An 18767-nucleotide genomic window follows, 5' to 3' on the forward strand; every position below is an offset into this window, starting at 1 on the left:
ACTATGTTAGTACAGATAGAGAGCAAAGATGAAAAGTTTTGGTGCTGCCCCAGGGTTGGCCCATTTGGGCCGGGGGGCTCGTTTTGAAATGTAACCATTTTATCATCATCATCATCTCTCTTTCTCATGGGTATCGACACTGACGACAGGTTGTGTACGTACATGTAGGTTGCCATGGGGCTTCCACCTCCCTGGTTGTACAGTATTGTGTCTACTGAACATTAGATGCTATTAAAATGATGATTACGTATACAATGTAGGGCCCCTGGAGAGCCAGCTATACAATTAGGTGTAATGGCTCACCCTAGGGGGTACCGTAGGGAGGGTGCATCAAGGTCCAATTTACCGTGACACTCATGTGAGCAAGGAGCTCCTATGGTCTGTAGGTTTTATTCATGAATTGATTCAAGAATGGATACACACAACAAGACAGTCAATACAAGAACAAGAACAACAAAAACACTGCCACTAAACATCGGCAGCCATTCATACCAGTGATCATTTAGGTGTCACATGTGCCCAGTGTGATCCACCTTTGCCAAAATAGAGAAAGAAATGAAAGTGATGTGGCTGCATGTCATAGGCTGCGTTTATATACAAATTTTCTGAGGCAGAATCACAATCCTAAACGTGTTTGAGCTATTTTCAGGGGTTAGATAAACGCAACCGTGTTTTCAATCGCGTTTGGAAAAGCCTTTTTGAAACACCTTTAAAGGGCGTTTTGAAACACATTTGAGACCACGATCGCCATTTTGTAGGTAGATAAACGCAATGCCGATTTGAAACGTGTTTATATCTCAAGGTCAAATTCCAGCTGTTTCCGGTTATGTTCTCTGGCCATTATTTGTGTGTGAATGATGAGGCATGTTTGGTGGTATGCAGTTGACCTTTACTTCCCGAGTCAAACAGCGCAAAGCAGCTGCGCAGTGACACCACTGGAATCGCAATTGTATGATGGTTTAAACATTGCAACCTGAGAATCGCGTTTCAAACCACGTTTGCAAACCCCGTTCCAAACACGTTTTGGAACGTGATTCTCTCTCTCAAGTTAGATAAACGAGGCCATAATCCTTTCACACCGGAAGTGAATGCACAGTACACCCAGCATTTCATTCATTGGCTGAACATGTTGTACATACAGCGAGCTCATTTCACATCGATGTTCAAAGTCAGGGTTCTAAGTTTCTTTGTACATGTGCCAGTATGGATATTCCCTTGAGCTGGCAAAACCAACATAGATGTCTATAATGATTAATTGAAATAGGAGGGCCTCCTCAGGGTCTTACGTCTGTATGTGCACCTGTCCATCTGGAAGGCCAATACAAAATACAACTTAATGTTGATCTATTGGTAGATGCTAAAAGTACCTGTATATCAAAGAGTATTTCCTGGTAGAGTGTGGCTTCAAATCATCTACAAATTGTACACTATATATGAAAAAAAAAGAGTAGAAATACTGCACATTTTCACTTGAATGTTGTTTATAAAACTGCAAGTTTGTTGAAGGGCCCATGGGAATACTGTACATGGTTGGTGATGCCATATTGGGCTGTAAAAATGCCAGTATCCACAACTACTACATCAATTGCATTGCACACTCAAAAGGGAAGCATGTAATCATATTTTGTTGTAAATGCCCTGTAAGGCCAAAAAAAAAAAAAATTGTTGCATTGGCGTAACCCGCCCGACCCTAAAAATTCCGCCGACCCCATGTTTTTTTATTATTTTTTTTGCTATCGATATCAAATATCTTGTTGATTGCGATCGCGATCGCACAAACCCGGAAGTGGAAACAGCTCTGGGGATATCGGATGTACGAGGGAGTGATCTAGCGCCTCGCATAAGCCTTCCTTGATCAGTACGTCATCTGTTTCCAACACGGACGCGTACTCTAACAAGATTTATTCAGTGTATACGTAGCATTCAGACTGCAATGTATTGTGCACAGTTTTGCCATAGGTTTCTTGTGTGGAGAACTTACACGAATCTGTATATGTGGGACTGTAATAGAGGACGCCGTGTGCGATGAAAAGATCGTACATATGGGTCAATTTGCATCTATCTTATCTAAGTCAAAATAGTAAAATATTAAGTGAAAACATTCAGGATAGGGATTTCAACATCTTTAAATTCTGTGAAGGGGTATAATTCCAGTAATATCGGTCTCATAAATGATTTGTAGAATAGATGAACACAGCACATTCGGTGCAGCAGTTGTAACTGTTTACTGAGCTGAGCACGAGTTTTACACGTAAAATGCAGGTAGCAAAAAAATAAAATAAAAAAATAAAAAAATCCGCCCGACCGACCCTATTTGAAAATCTCATGTTACGCCAATGCAACAATTTTTTTTTTTGGCCTAATGAGCAGTCAGATACTTGTGTGGAAAAAAAAAAAAAAAAAAGAAAAAAACAAAAAGAAGAAAAATTCTTGTAGTTGCTGTATAGTGACATAGATTGATATAATGTAGGAATATTGGTGGATTCCCTGTGGCAGCTGTAGTCGGCAAGCCGGGAGATGTACTGATTTTACATTTTAAATTGAATTTTAAGGACAGATTCAGCATGTTTATTGTTTCAAGTTACACGAGTAGTTGGCCACTACTCAAGATTGCAAAGAATGTATGAAGTGGTGAGGGAGCGCCAGCTACACTGTAACAATGCTTTCAAAACTAGAGGCCCAAATCTGAGACACATGTACAATGTTCCTTAATGTGAAACTCATGGGAAACGAAGGTACATGTAGACTGTATTCAGCGTAGTCCAACACCCACCAATACATGCCCCACACCCAGATTGAACTAGGGAGATGCATCTTCGTAGAACTAATGTTCAGGAAATATCTTGCATGGTCCAAAGTTGTGCAAAGTATACAGTGTACATGTCATGTACAAGTACAGCTGTATACAATTGTGCAACATACTGGTATGTCACCAGCTTCTGCTACTGTACACACTTGATATGGAGGATAGAATCTGCCAGACACCTAATTATTCTCACCTCCACCCTCAATTACATTGTATGTATCAGAGCTCAGCTGAAAAATAACCTTTCAAACACCCACAAGAAATATTCACTGTTGTCTATGGTTATACGACTTCTGCCAGAATGTCATGAGTGGTTGCACCCTCAGCCCCTTTCCTCTCCTAAAGTAGCAGTCACATGTCTGACAGATATTTTCTCATGGGTTTCAAAGCATTGCCTTTCCAGTTCACCCAGTTCAGGTTTGGGGCCCCTGATTTTACTATAAATCTGGTGGGCTCTTGTCACGATCAGAAATGTCTGGCAGTGGCCAGTCATGAGTTTAAACCATAAGGCCGCGTTCACATAGAAGTATACTATTCGGGTATTCGGGCTCGTTTTTCGAGGGCACGCGAATAGCTTGAATAGAACGATAGGATTTCCTCACACCGGTTCACATAGGAGGGCACTCTTCGAAAGTACCGAATAGCTGCGAAAAGTATAGCAAAGTGGGAATCGAGCTTGTTTGATTTTCTTGCAGCGTATACCGTCTCTCGTTTATGAAATAATGACAATTCTGGTCTGGATTTGCCCTTTAGCAAAAATAAGCATGTAGACTGACATTCTGATGCAGTGTAGAAATTGTTAATAAGATTTGCTGGGATGTAGGAGGAAGAAATCCTCACTGCATGGGATGGTGAGTTGACGGTGCGGGTGATGGTGTATTCGGTGCCCAAATAGCGAATAGCGAATAGCGAATAGCGAATACCGAATACCGAATACTTCTATGTGAACGCAGCCTAACAAATGTGTTCCTAGAGATTCCATTAGTTTTCCTTTTCCACCTACAGTGATTGAATTGAAATTTGTGTCCCCTTTCTTCAGTCCACCTGGCCAGACCTGCCACTGAGAATGCTCCCAGACCATCATTTTGTTGCATTGGACTACTGTGCAAATGTTTGTGAACTTAGAAATTTGGGTCTCTTTTTTGTTAGGCGGGCACCCCTGGCCCCCTCTGGGCACTCATTTGCGACGAGATCAAGTATTTCGATTGGAGTGCTTTGATCGGATGTCATGGGAAGATTTCCCCCCTACATGGCTGATCCGCTGTGGCCTCATTGCCTTCCGACTGGGCTGGCTCTGGTTCAAGGGGATCCATGGGGCACTTCCAGACAGCCAAGGCTAGAGTGGCCTTGCTCCGAAATTTATGAAATTTATGAAATAGAAGCCTATGTCAGTACACTTGTACATCATCAATATTGCTTTAGCACCAGTGCCATGCTGCCAGCAGTTTTTATATTATACAAATTATGCACATTTATGAGCATGTGGGAGTGATGTATGTTGCATGTTTGAGGGCTTTTACATTGAAAAATGCATGGGACCCTCCATACCAAGTACATGTGTGTCAACAAAATTATCATTACATGTACATTTGTGTCAACAAAATTATCATTACATGTACATTTGTATGTTACAGTGTACATGTAGTAGGCGAGCTGCATTCTTTCTAAGTTGCAATCTCAAAACTGTCAGTCAATCAGGATATTTACGTGTATGAGGTGCACTCTCAGTTTAAAAGACACTTACAAAAAAAAAAAACCCCACAAAAAAATACTGAGCCTGCAATTGCAAAAGGAACAAATATCTGATATTGGCAGAGATGCAGTCAGTTGAACTTTTTCTACCCTACACAACATACTGATATCCATTGATAGCTAGCTCACAGTGATACTTTCGGGCCTTACAATACCTCAGCCGACTGCAATGTTGGTTGTACAAAGTGTGTTTACTATTAAACTGCAGCCGACATTGCAAGATTTCACATGGCAGTATAGTATACGTACAGATCTATGCATGCTGTGTAATGATTTCACTCTGTGGCTATGTGTACCAACATTTGTGTTTAAATGAGCATGCTTCAAGACTACTTTATCCAGAGAATTTTGCTTGAAATGGAATTGGGGGGGGGGGGGGAGTTAACCCTTTCACCTCTATTTCTCAAAATGTAAAATCTGATTTGACAGGAATGGAAGGGAAAATAAGGAATGCAAGCAACATTATAGTTTAACTCAACAAATTCAAAAGTTTCATTTTGGTCTCGTTGGGGGGGGGGGGGGGGGGGTTAGGAGGGCTGGTTATGTGGCAGTGCTACTGAGGGCCTAAACACATCCTAGTATAACAAGTAAACTGAACTTTGTCAAGATATCTCGAAGGGTAAAGAATGACAGTTGATCAAAGGGCCTGTGAAGAGGTCGTTATGATTTGCTTTTTGATACAATGCAATTAAGGGGGCACCACAGGTAGTTGCATTACCCACCCCCTACTCTTGTTTGTGTGCATGCCTTTAGCATTTTACTGAAAAACCAGAAACTTCATGGTAGTGACATTTTATTAGAACCATGGCTGGTGTAAATGGAAGGGCCCTGTATTATCCTGTTGGTCCAAAACCTAATGAAATGACGTCTGTCTGTAATTCAAATGACCTAATAACTCATTACAGATGTATTGTGAAATGACAGTGTGAGGGCCAAGAAAACATGTTTCACTAGGTCAGAAAATGGTCAGTGGAATTTGTTTCTGGTGTAACTGCACTGGGCAGGTGGATTGTTTGAAATTTGTGCAGCAGCTTATGTGCTATTGTAAGGTACCTGCTGATTGCCCTGGTTGTCACAGCTTGTCTTCGTCCTTGCGTATTTTTACAGTTCACGCTCTACTCGGTACTGAAGGGAAACAAACCAGACTTTCACCAGGCTATGCCCGGGGAGCAGTCGCAGGCATTCTACAACGAGTTTCTGGCCCTGCTCAGAAAAGACTACGATGCAGACAAAGTCAAAGGTATGATATCCAGGAATGATGTATAGTAGTATAATGTCCTTGAGAAATTTTACTTTATTCAAGTTTGGGTGTTTTGGGACGTTTTGGGGGAAATTGCTGTGAGAAAATATGGCAAAGTTTACCTGTTAGTTCACCATGGTAATTGTGGAGGATGTCTACAATGTGTACACATTATCTAATGTCAAGCTTAGCTTATAAATGAATAAAGAAAATTATACACTACATATAATAATATTTGTGAACCAGAGATAAACTCACCCACACTACTTTGTCTCACTGAGTGTATCCTTTTTGTTGTTTGTAGGTTAAATGTCTTCAGTTGTGTATGTCAGATTTTTCATGCTGGAGAACCAAGTGAATGGAGATGCCGTAGCGGGAATATTGTTAGAAAACAAAAGAAGGGTCATTGCACACACACACACACACACATGTACTCACACACACACAAACACACAGACACACACATATACAATGTAAACTGTAACTTATGTGGCAGACATCGTGTTCAAACTCAGGTCCATGAGATCTGTGTGGCAAAGCAGACTCTTCTTTTGAGGCAAGAGGGGGAATTCTTGGAAAATGGATTTCCACATGTAGCAATGTAATTAGTCAAATTTCATTTTGTTCAGAGAGGATTCAGAATCCACCCTTCAATGTCAAGAATCATGTGACAAATGAATGATGACCTATAAAGTGTATTCATCCATTACTAAAACAATAACAACAACAACAACATGAATAGTGAAATCAATGCATGTGTAGCAAGTAGGTATAAGACAGTACAAACAAATTAGGTAATTCAGTAGATTCTTGGATTTGGATGTTTGAAATGGGATAAAAACTCAGACATTCAGTCATTTAACATCTTCACTTCCCTTTTTTGCAAAGCTGCAATAGTGCTTCCTTAGTGCTATCACATTTACTGCACAGTTTTCCATGGGGTTATGTCAATGTGAACATGATGTGTGAACACCATTATTTAACCCTAACTAGGCCGGGCTATTTAGGTAGATGACAGAGCCAGGGGGCCTCCCAGGCCCCCCCTCCAGATCGCGACCGCGAGATCGCGACGAAAATTGGCACACACATTGCCTATGATGTAAGCTATAGTACCATGAAGTTAATTTTTTCAAAAATGATCATTTACACTAAATTATGCTAATTTATGCATAATGATGCATGAAATCAGACAATTTGGTATAAATCACTAAATAAAGCTCAAAGCAGGCACATCTTCTTTGTAGATATTCTTTTTAGTGTCCTTGGCAAATGTAAGAGAAAAAATTGCGCAATCAGAAAAAATTTCCTAAGTATTTTATTGTTTTTTGAATTTCTTATGTATTTCTTTGTTTTTTCGATTTTATGTTTTTCATTGTTTTTTCGATGAAATATGTCCGCGACATTGTTCCGAACAAGAAAATATGTTATTAATTGATTTTAATCAATAAAACCCCCAAATAATCATGCTTTTATGAAATTTGCCTGTAAACACAGTTTGCATTGAAATTGTACACGAATTCACGTTTTTGAGCAATTTTTGGTCTGACATGCACGTGCATATTTATGCGCAACTTTGGAACCGCACGCCCGGGCATCGCAAATTTGGTGTCAAAAGATGCGGGAGACTCGAAAGAAAAAAGTCATGAAATGTCGCGGCGATAGCTTCTCGCGATAGCGATACATTGCGCGAAACGTCGAGGGGAGGGTCTCGGAGGCCCCCCCGGCCTAGTTAGGGTTAAGACATAATTTGTGATAATATTATCAAATTTGATGAACCGTATCTCAGTTCTTCTCAAGGTTATGACTCTTGTTATGCATGCATACGTTATGAATCACAGATGGCAGGTTTGGAGCGTACATGCAGGTTCAAATCCAAAATGATGGACCGGTGACCATCCAGCTCGAGTCTCCCCAAGACACCACTCCCCCTGCTCCGGAGGACACTGCCGCTGCTAGCAAAGAGGTCTTGCGTCAGGCTAGGCAGGTGAGTCCACATATTGTGCACTCAAAGCACTATTTTTTTTTTTTCTGCAGCGTCAATGAAAAATGTATCTAGATCCATTATGTTGCCTTCAGTGTTGTCAATATCAATCATTTGTTGTTGTTATATATTTAGTAAGTGAATATTTTTGTTTTCTTAAATATCTTCAAAATGTATTGTTGTGGATATAAGTTTATTGGATGAAATGGCATTATATTTCTTCTGTCAATACATTTTTATTGCTTTCAGTACATTTAAACCTACACTACATGTCCATGTATGTCTGTCTTTGTAGAATTTGGGTAATGTGAAACAAAACACTTGTTAACAATTTGATTGTGTAAAGGAAAAACATTGATATCTTTATGAAATATGTTTGTGGTTACTTTCACCCTGAAAATCACTGCAAGACTTAAGGGAGATTATATTATTTTCTCCTTTGTGATGATTGAAGCATATATTTCCTTCTCGACAATGTTTGAGGCATATGCAATCTTTACAGTATACAGTTGATATGTAGCTCCTGCAGTTTCTTCAATAAAATACTGTAGCTATAATAAGATCTATGAAGTTAGCAAATGATGGTTTGTTAGATAATTAAGAATGCCTGCCAGTTCCCTTCATTTAAGCTATTTTTTTTTTTTTGTAAAGCTCAACAACATCTGAAAATTTTATAGCATTTTTTTTTCATCCATACAAGATTTGGACAGATGATTCTTTGTGTGATCTTGTGTTCATTCTTTGTCATTTAGTTTGTGCCCATCTTGCTACCTATGAAGTAGATTCTATTTTGACAGTATTCTTTACTACAAGCTCATTCTTAGCATATTATGTGTTCATTTACATTCATGTAAGGCCAAGGCATGAACGTCTACCCTGTGCATTATGGCCACAGTCATTATATGTTTTATAGTAATGAAAGAGCTGTGTAACGTTCTGTGTGGATTGTTCACTAATATTAATTGCCTTCAAAAGTGTGTGTTGTTGTTGGTGATAAGCGCTTCTTCTACAATGTATCTTACACCATCGATACAAGTTTTGCAGTTTATAAGTGTATTTACCAAAATTTCATTCCAAAATATTGGTTATTACACATGAAAGAGGGTAAGAAAAAGTGTTCATTAGCTTGACTTCACGACTGATTTGTTCAGCATTGCAGAGTTCTTTTGATTTGATTTGATCCAAAAGATTTGAGAGCGGCCATCTTGTATGATGCAACAGTTTTGGTTGCAATTGACGTGAGGTTTTTTTTTTTTTTGGGGGGGGGGTTGTTAATATGCATGTGTGTGTGTGTGTGTGTGTGTGTGTGTGTGTGTGTGTGTGTGTGTGTGTGTGTGTGTATGTGTGTGTGTGTGGGTGTTTGCTAGAATTCATCTTTCCATTTCTGTAGAAAATTCATTTGTATGCGTCGTTGTGATACATTCACACATAATCACCCCCGTGTGGGTGGGTTCAGTGATTCAAGTCAGGGATTTACAGTATAGGCGTGCATTTGCAAATATTAACTGCGAATTCAAATTCAATCCAGTTCAAAGATATGATCGAGTAGCTCACGAGACGCGATCTCCGGAGAAAATCTGCTCCATCCAAAATCGTTTTCGGTTAGACCAAAGGTTAGTGCCACACAAGTCTGTTCCACTCTTATTTCTATGAAGATGTATTGGTGTTACTTTGATCCACTGTGTGTGTACCATTATATGTTGTAGGCCTAACATTCTAGAATAGCTTTGTACAACAAAACAAACCGTACAGCGATACCTCTTTCAAGAAGAAGGCACTACCACTAAAATGAATTGAATCCATGGCTGTATACTCATCATGACATATCAACTCATCAATCTTGCCTATAATTTTGTATTTTTAAGAAATCTTCATCTGTTGGTCCATAAAAAATTTCCACATACACCAAATGTCCCAAATGTTACAACCAGTAGAAATCTACTGTCTCATTATTTTCGCATTACTTCTTCAGTATGCAAATGCAAATGAAACATGCAAGTGGCTGTAAAGACTGTGAGTCACTCATGGGAATCTTCATTTTGTGGGAGTGTCCTAATTGCTTGAAATGAACCATGTGTGCATTTAAGAATTCAGTTACACTTAACTTGTAGTCTATTCATTTATGTTTTATCTTATGTGAGAGACAGTGGTATATCCTAGGCTATGGAAGTGCCATCAGTAAAGGCATACCACTGATTTGCTTGTAGTAGGCTATGTAGATAGAGTAGGCACAGTAAGCAGTGTATCTTTACAGGTTTGCAGAACAAGCTTACAGTACACATGTAGAAAGTCTTAAGGCTATCTTCTATTTTAGTGAGTCCCTGTGATGTTTATCGGTATACTAAATTTTGTAATGAATACAATTAACCAAGTTGACATACTGTTAATCACACAATGTTTATCATCCTTCCATTGTGTATTTAAACTTGTAGATACTGTCAAAATAGAGTCATCTTCTTGTAGCAAATGTGATGTCAAATTTGGCATAGTTTATAGGGAAAACATTCTGCATCATGTCCCATATGAATGTGTCTTAAGACTAGGAAATTAGCAAAAAGCAGGCAGATGAGTGATGTTATTTACAATTTCAGTTGTGATGTCATTACCGAGTACTTTTGCCTCTCACTCTCAGATGTGTGATAAAGTTTTGGCATTAAGTATGTATTCAGCATTAAATGTGTACAAAACATGAGCAGTGATGTGTATATTGTCATTGCACTTCTGCTGCGGATGCAACAAGAGTTTTCTTCCCCCCAAAACAGAATTTCGACCATCATTTTTCCCCCGCATGCAGGAAGAGCTGCGTGATGAGGTCAATGCCTCGAACGAGGGCTCGCCGTATCACCCTTCGTCCAGTGGCAGTGGTCACTTTGAGAGCGAAACCAGGGTGAAGAGGGAGAGCTACCTGGTGTGCTGCGTGTGCCGATTTGTGCCGGTGGCAGCCGACGGGAGTGACCGCGCCACCACCATGTGCGGCAGCTGTGGGGAGGGTCTCCACCAGGAATGCTCCATCATGCACCAGTGTCGGCTCGGTGCCGATGACCTGGTCAGATCGGAGCCCGGTAATCAGGAGAACTCCCAGCCACAAGTGTCCTACGCCTCGTCAGGGGTGAGTATCCATTGTCAGTCCACGGTGGTCGTTGGTCACATCTTTTTACACAGTGACTGTAACTGTATGGTGCTTTTGTGAAATATGTTTCACTCTACACGACTAACCAGAAGCATCTCCCGGTACGTTCTCACTGCAGACTGTCAAACGCATGAATCCAAAATGCATAAAATAAGCTTGATATAAAATGATTTGGCTAATATGCAATTTTGATGGAAAGTGTTGTTTTTTGTTTTTGTTGTTGTTTTTGCTAATCCGTAATAGTCACATTGTGTGTTAGTGAGGACATTTTGATGAAGTGCCCTGTTTATGGTGCCCATGCTTATTGAGATTCATACAAATGGATTGTCTCTGAATATGGCAGAGGCCCCATCACTATCCTCTGTACGTTTCTTTGTGTTAGATCCAATCTTGTTCAGAAATCGCATTGTCATTTGTTTGTATAAGGGGGTGTGTTTATATCATTGATCTTTGTACATTTTCTAAACTATCATTTTGGTCAAAAGTTTGTAGTTACTGGAGGACCCAAATTCCCTTTCAAATGGATTGTGCACAATTTATTTTCTCATTTCAATGCAGTTGCAATCACATTGCAAATATATATTATAAAGATTGTCATATCATGATATTTGACCTCTTTACCCACAGTGTTGGACTGAAATTTGAGCTGCCTGAGCAGGAGTGAAGAATGCAACCTATGTAAATGTATAAGACTTTGTCTGTAAATGATTATTGTGCATAGCATATTTTCATGGGTTACAAGATGTTGATAGCAATCAGACTGACATTTGGTGCTCCAAAATAGAGGGGAAAAAAAGAGAAAATAGAGGAGGAGGCAAAAAAGAACAACCAACGGCAAGTAAAGCATGGTTAAAAAAGGGAACTTTTCCGTTGCTCAGTGCAGTGTATACTATAAGGTATAAAACTTAATTAACCTAATTTAATGACAGTCTCTTTCTTTTTTGTTAGAATTCTGAGAAACTTGTGACTATTGCAGCATTGATTTCTTGTCCCTGCTCTCCACAACCCAGGGCTCTTCCGCATCCCGCATTGTCATCCAGCAAGCCACCAAGCTGTGTGTGGAGTGCTCCAAGGGGGGCGCTGTGAACCCCTGCTGGGGTTGTAAGCAGAACCTCCACTGGGAGTGCAGGAACAGCCACGTCTGTCCACCTGCCCGCTCCCAGGCCCGCCCCACCCTCAGTCAGCTGCTCCAGGGGAAATTTTCCAAAGTTTTACATCAGAGCAATAGTACACAGGTGTGGGTTTTTCAATATTTTACACTTTCTTTTGTAATACTTATTGCCTCCAACCCATTTTGACAGCTACAGAGTGTTTGACAAAGCTGCTCCCCCCTTTTCTGTTTCTTTTCTTATCGAGAATTCTGTTGCAGAAATGTGTATTATAAGAGAGACAGAGAGATTATCAAGCCGCCTCGATCTTAAAGGGGATGGCTAGTAACTGATCAGTGGGAATCAGTGGGAATGCTGGGGGATGATTGTTCCAATCCTTGTGGGATTCATTTAAGAGTACGTTATATATCTATTGTCGTGTGAAAATCATTTGCTTCAGAATGGTCTCATATTTAAGTAATGTGCAGTCTAATGTTTCCAGGTTAGCATGCCTGTACAGTGACGGGGCGATCGTTAACGATTAACTGCACATTACTTGAATATGAGACCATTCTGAAGTAAATGATTTTCACACGACAATAGATATATGTGACCCGCTACAACAAAATGATCCTAAAGTCGGGCAAGGTCGATTATTTGAAAATTGCATGATATAATCCCCTAATCTTTCTGCTTTAAATTGATACATAACACATTTTATAAAAATAATCGGCTGCGGAGATATCGATGTTTAAAAGAGAGCATGTCGAGACGTCTGGAAAATCACTGTTTCGAGAAAAGCGCCCTTAAAGTCGTCCTTTTGACGCAATCGCGATCAAGGGACACGCAAGTCAGTTTTCACCTCTGGACAATAGAAGGTAAGCCCTAGCAACCCCCGAAGAGTTCATTCAAGCACATCAGCGTCGGTGGTCTCCTCACCAACCAATCAGTGACCAGGATGTGAGAAGCGGCTGAGCATAGCGCACCCCGCCCGCACCCACCAGTCGACTGGGCAGTGTGCGAGCTTCACGCTTCGGTTAGCAGCAAGCAGCAAACTGACCAATGAGATCACTCTGGTCGTTGTTAGGAGCGGAACCTATCTGTGGCGCTCAATCCAAATTTTCGAACCAGTTTCTGCTTCGTTGAAACGCCAAAAAACATGGCTCAGAAAAACGCTATTTTTTGGTCTTTCCTTTAATCATTTTGCTTCAAAATTTCGACAGATGATAGAAGACATGTTAGACTCCAATAATATATCAACATCAGAAAATCGTAAGTTTTGACCAATTTTAATGCTCTGACTTCAAACACGATTTTCACGGCTTCGACCGTGTGCGACTTTAGGACCTTTTTGTTGTAGCGGGTCACATATAATGTACTCTTAAATGAATCCCACAAGGATTGGAACAATCATCCCCCAGCATTCCCACTGATTCCCACTGATCAGTTACTAGCCATCCCCTTTAAATGGTCACGATATTAAAGTGTTTTGTCACGAGAAATTTGACAAGTGATCTGGAATCAAACTGGATGTACATATCATGCAGTCACATGACTAATGCAGCGAGAATGGAAATTGTTATATTGCCTCCAGTGACGAAACATCGGGTACTAGCATGCAGTCACATGACTAATGCAGCGAGAATGGAAATTGTTATATTGCCTTCAGAGACGAAACATCGGGTACTATAATTCCAGACTTTGACTGCTTCTTGACAGGGCTAGAATAAAATGATGTGATTTTTGTAGACCATATAATATAACAAATATTGACTTGTCTGTTGTTGTAATATAACACTTTACAGTTCCTCAGGTTTTATGTTGCACTTCTAGAAAGGAAATATCAATATAATATTTCACCTACTTGTCTGAATGGATATGTGGGCAAGAGCCCCATACTTTTAACAGGCCAGTGGTCCTTTCATACTTCTTGCCCATCCGTAAATTTCCATTGCTCTGGGCAAGCAGACAAATGAGTTTTACCTCCGCGCCTTGATGACATATATGATAAGATACTCTCCATTGCAAATGTGTGTGTGCATGCCAACTGCTGTGAAAAACAAAACAACCCCCCCCCCCCCAAAAAAAAAAAAAAAAATAGTAATAGCTTACTGGTTTTGCTCCTCTGTTGAATGTCTTGAAGATACAACTTTCTTTATTAATGGTTTTGTCGAAAATGTATTGATTTATATTTTGGCAGGCCCTCAGTGGGGTTATGGGGGTTGGGAACCACAAGGTGAAGTTCCGCCTGGAGAGGTACCGGCAGAAGAAAGACTGCTGCGTGTGCTCGGTGAGGCGGCTGGGCATACGCCGACGCACCCAGACGGTCTGCTTCTACTGCAAGAAGGGGCTGCACTGGGACTGTAGGCTGAAGCATGACTGCGACATGTATGGGATGGAACCAGTGCAGGTAAGAGGGCTCTGCTTCTGTGGAAAAGTGTTGATTGGCATATCTATTACAGGGCTGCTCACCAACCCATTTTTTTCTACTGGTCCAAGCTGTCTGTTGGACCAGTAGGTACCAGTTTTTCAATTTTGTACTGGTCCATTCCTGGAAAAGTTAACTGGTCTGACAGTGATTTTACTGGTCCTGGACTGTTGGACCAGTGCCAGTGTGCGGCGTTGTCTATTAGGTTCAATCAAATTTTAAGGAATGCTGTGGTCTGGGGACAGAGACATTTTATTTTGCAAAGCTGAAACTTGTTAGCCCATGTGGTGCCTTTTTTTTGGGGGGGGGGGGGCGGGAATGGCACATCCAGTGCTACACTTTATTCAATCATCAGCACAGTTCTTCTGAAACTGAAAGTCAGTAAATAAAAACAACCTGATACTCACATTGACTGTCCTGACAGTCACCTTGCTGTGGTGTGAGACTGTTTCTGGCCCTCTGTGGCCGAGCTTGAGAAGACGTGATGTAATGCCAATTGAAAGAAGCCGAGAAAGTAAGAGCTCAGTGGATAGGTATATCACTTAACAGGTTCAATTGTAGTAGCAAATTGTGCCATGTCCGTACTTACAGGTGTCAGAATGGGCTCTTAGCCATGGTTTTTATGCATTTGAAATGCTGATGGGAACCCCCTTGTTATGGCAAGCACTATAAAAGTTTCAATGACTTTGATGTTTGTTTGTATGATTTTGTACACATTGCCAAAAGGGAAGTCGTATCAAATTATACAGGAAAGGAAGTGCTTGTGTAAAGTCTACTATCAAGCATTTGTTATTGATATTTGTGGCAGCATGTAGGGAGAGTTGATATAACTACACGTATGGAATATGATATGGGGGAGGGCAGTTGTTTGGTAAACTGAAATATTACATGTACCCCCATATTAGTTGACCCTTTCTGACATTGTAGGAATCATTACAGCTATTTCATACCAAATATCCTTATTTTTTTTCTTCTTGTAATCATATTTCAAAATGATGGATTTAATTGTGCTACATTAACCTGTTGATGACGAGTCCCTAGAATACTGGGGCAGGTGTCTATGGGAAATGGGTGTTACAGCAAAATCAGTCCAGGGATAAATTAGCCTGTAGCCTGAGGCTGTATTTGGGAGATAGCGTATTTTCAAATCTTGAAATGCATGGCCTGTAGCAACAAAATGATTGCTGTGCTGTTCCCATGGGATGGAAGAATTTAAGCTGTAGGATCAATTCAAATCAAATCAAGTCTCCTTTGAAAGGCCCAGAAGGAATGAAACTCTATTACTTTGATGTACCTTAACCTGTTGGAGACTAGTCTCGCGCAGGTGTCTATGGGAAACATGTGTTCTAGCAAAATGGTCTTGTCCTCAATGGGTTAATGAGATTGAAGAACTCTTGAAGTCATCATGTCAACACTTTACTGTATTCAATCTCTTTCTTGTGACAAGTATCAGCAGCCCATGGATGATGGGGAGAGTATGGTGGTCAGCCTTGGGGGCGGCAGGCATGGGGGCCGTAGGGACTGCTGCGTCTGCTCGATCCGCAGGCTGGGCCAGAGGCACCGGGCCCGCACCATCTGCAAGTTCTGCAAGAAGGGGCTCCACCGCAAGTGCGAGCACCTGCACATGTGTGTGTGGCGGAAGAGGATACAAACAGGAGCGGCGGCCAACGTGAGTACTGTAACACGAGGAATGTTCACATGCGTTTTAATTTCGCGAATTGGTGAGCGCCAACATTCGCGAAATTAAAATGCATGTGAAAGTTCTTGCCGACATAATATGTATTGGACGCTTAGTTATACATACTATGTGTGTTTGCATTCATTTGGAGTATTTATGACTATTAAACATTCCAGAGCAGTTTCCATCAGAGCTTCATTATGTGTGTTTTCAAGTTGTATTCACTGTTTGGTCTTTCGTGATCATTGTTACAACTGAAAATATTTTGTGTTCATGTTTTTAACTGGAAATATTTTGTGATCATGTTTGTAACTGGAAATATTTTGTGATCATGTTTGTAACTGGAAATATTTTGTGATTATGTTTTTAACTGGAAATATTTTGTGATCATGTTTTTCAGTGGAAATTTTCCATGAGGAAGTGCCCAGTATTTCTGCAATATTCTAAGAAGGAAAAGGTGAAATTGATTCTTCTCGTAATTTCTCTTCATATCAGCACACCCTGCCCTCCAGTAAGCCCAACCAACAAGATGTGAACGCCACGGTAGTCAAGAAAGTGCAGAAAGGACGCGGGATACATGCAGGCATTAAGACGGTGTTGGCCTTGTCCCGTCACACGGATATCCCCTTGCCAAACCAAGGGGGGTCGACCCTGCATCCCTTCCCCAGCGGGGAGAGCCACCAAGGCGTCGCCCCTGTCACCAGCCAAGCAGTGTCCCTGGAAGTTGTGCAGTATCAGAGCACAGTCTACGCCTCCCAGGGTCAGAGCATGGTCTACCCCTCCCAGGGCCAACCAACAAGTGGCTTGACCAAGGCGGGTCCTGGGCCCAGTCCCGGGCCAGGTCCCGGGATTTCGCAGGAGGAAAACAACATCAACTCCAGCACCTCACTTGAGGCGAGTTTACCCCCTTTACTATTCAAAACATTTACCTTGCTGATATGAAATCACTCTCTTTCCTCTCAGATATAACCTATCAAAAAGACACTCCACCACTGACTTCAAATTGACTTTAAGAAGCCAGGTTAAGTCGGACATACTGAACAGATAAAATTTCATTAACTTTAGACCAATGAATTTTCAAAAAATAAATTTTGGAGTTTAATATATTTTTAGCAAAAAGATGATATTGATAGTAGTCATATGAAACAAGCCAAAGTTAAAGAGATGGAGATTGAGGTTTCAACTTTTTGCAAGATAATTACAAACCACTTATATGAAACATTAAAAAGAGTATACAATTCTAAGAGGAATCCAAAGTTGATTTGATGAAAATTGGTTTTGAAACGGCTGAAATGTCCAAAACGAAAGAGTTCCTAAAAGGTGGGTCCCACCTTTTATCAGGACCACTTTGTTTTGCCTTGTTTTTAGATATCTATTGCCTTGAGCAGAGCATGTGCTGTAGTGCATGTATGCAAACCTCAACTACGTGTAGCAAGTCCTCCAATAATTCATAAAGATTCCCTTATCACTACCAAATTTTAGTCATGTGTCCCTCTCGTAATTGCAGCTTTTTTTTTAAATGGCGTAGATTTTGACTTAAATGAACATTGCCTTTCATTGAGATGAAGCAAGTTTGTAATAGTGACAGGCAAGATTTCTTTCATTCCCTCAGACGAGGACCAGTCTTTCATTGTTCATCATAGACAGGAGAATAGAAGTAGCAAAGGCAAGTCCATCACACATAGATAGAGTATGCTCACAAGGCTTGGAAGTGGGCAAGATTAAGATGTTTTGCATGTCTTATGTATGCATGTTGGAAAGTGCAAAGTTGATTATGCATGATATGATCGTTGCAGACATTGCATTATGATTGACGAGGCCATCATTATTTGTTAACTTATGACAGGTTCGCACGGAAAGTTATGCAAGAGGAGAGCCCCGTATTGTCCGGGTTAGACTCCTGGGGAACAGGGACGGCCGCAGGGACTGCATCGTGTGCTCCAGCCGGACAAATGGCGGCCAGCGTAAGCGGTCCTACACCATGTGCAGCATCTGCAAGAAGGGACTGCACAGCAGGTGTCTGAAGTACCACATGTGTGGACTGACCAAGCTGCATCCAAAGGTACGTAATTAGTGTGGTCGGGGGAGAGTTGGTTGAAGATGCCTTGGAGGGGATGGGTCATTACTGTAAAAGTGGCTATTTTCGCACTTGACTGGGTAAGATAATGTTCGTGTGTTTTTCATTTGGCAGAGTCGAGACATCGACTACTGGAACATATGGCAAGCAAAAATATTTGCGTACTTTTATTTTCCTGCTAGTTTCAAGTTGTGCGCAATGTGCACAAATTTCAACACCGCAAAAATTACCACGTTTACAGTTGTAAGTCCGTTGATCAGCCGAATGTGACTTTTTGGGGAGTTGATGAGGGAAGTGGGAGGTTGGATAGGTAGTAGGGGTTTGACATATCAGTCGACATCTGCAAAACTCAGATTTTCACTTGAATTGTGTGAGATTTTCAGGTTGATACATGTATTGTACAGTGATGTTCGTGTTTATATCTCCTCTTCATATTTAGATGGAGGAGGTGAGACTTCAACTGTGGTGTTCTGTCCTAGCTGTAGTGGTTTTCAACAACTGAGTTCATTCAGCACAAGCAATGTGCAGAGATATTAACCCTAAAAGGGCTGGGGAGGGGGGGGAGGCGGAATCCACCCCCCTCGACG

The 18767-nt window shown here is 40.9% G+C and overlaps 1 protein-coding gene across 1 annotated transcript in view; it reads left to right on the forward strand.

Moving 5' to 3' along the window:
* The window catches only part of LOC139723235 (uncharacterized), a 49258-nt gene that overhangs the window by 21255 nt on the left and 9236 nt on the right, over positions 1–18767 (forward strand). Inside the window, exons 4-11 of the mRNA XM_071634494.1 lie at positions 5666–5798; positions 7637–7782; positions 10574–10888; positions 11920–12144; positions 14198–14407; positions 15873–15928; positions 16772–16997; positions 17950–18165. Of these exons, the coding sequence (XP_071490595.1) occupies positions 5666–5798; positions 7637–7782; positions 10574–10888; positions 11920–12144; positions 14198–14407; positions 15873–15928; positions 16772–16997; positions 17950–18165 (1527 nt within the window). The remainder of the gene's footprint in view (positions 1–5665; positions 5799–7636; positions 7783–10573; positions 10889–11919; positions 12145–14197; positions 14408–15872; positions 15929–16771; positions 16998–17949; positions 18166–18767) is intronic.

The sequence above is a fragment of the Diadema antillarum genome, unplaced genomic scaffold, assembly GCF_040938485.1.
Source record: "Diadema antillarum isolate AM-2024a unplaced genomic scaffold, OU_Dant_1.0 scf00000183, whole genome shotgun sequence".
Lineage (NCBI taxonomy): Eukaryota > Metazoa > Echinodermata > Echinoidea > Diadematoida > Diadematidae > Diadema > Diadema antillarum.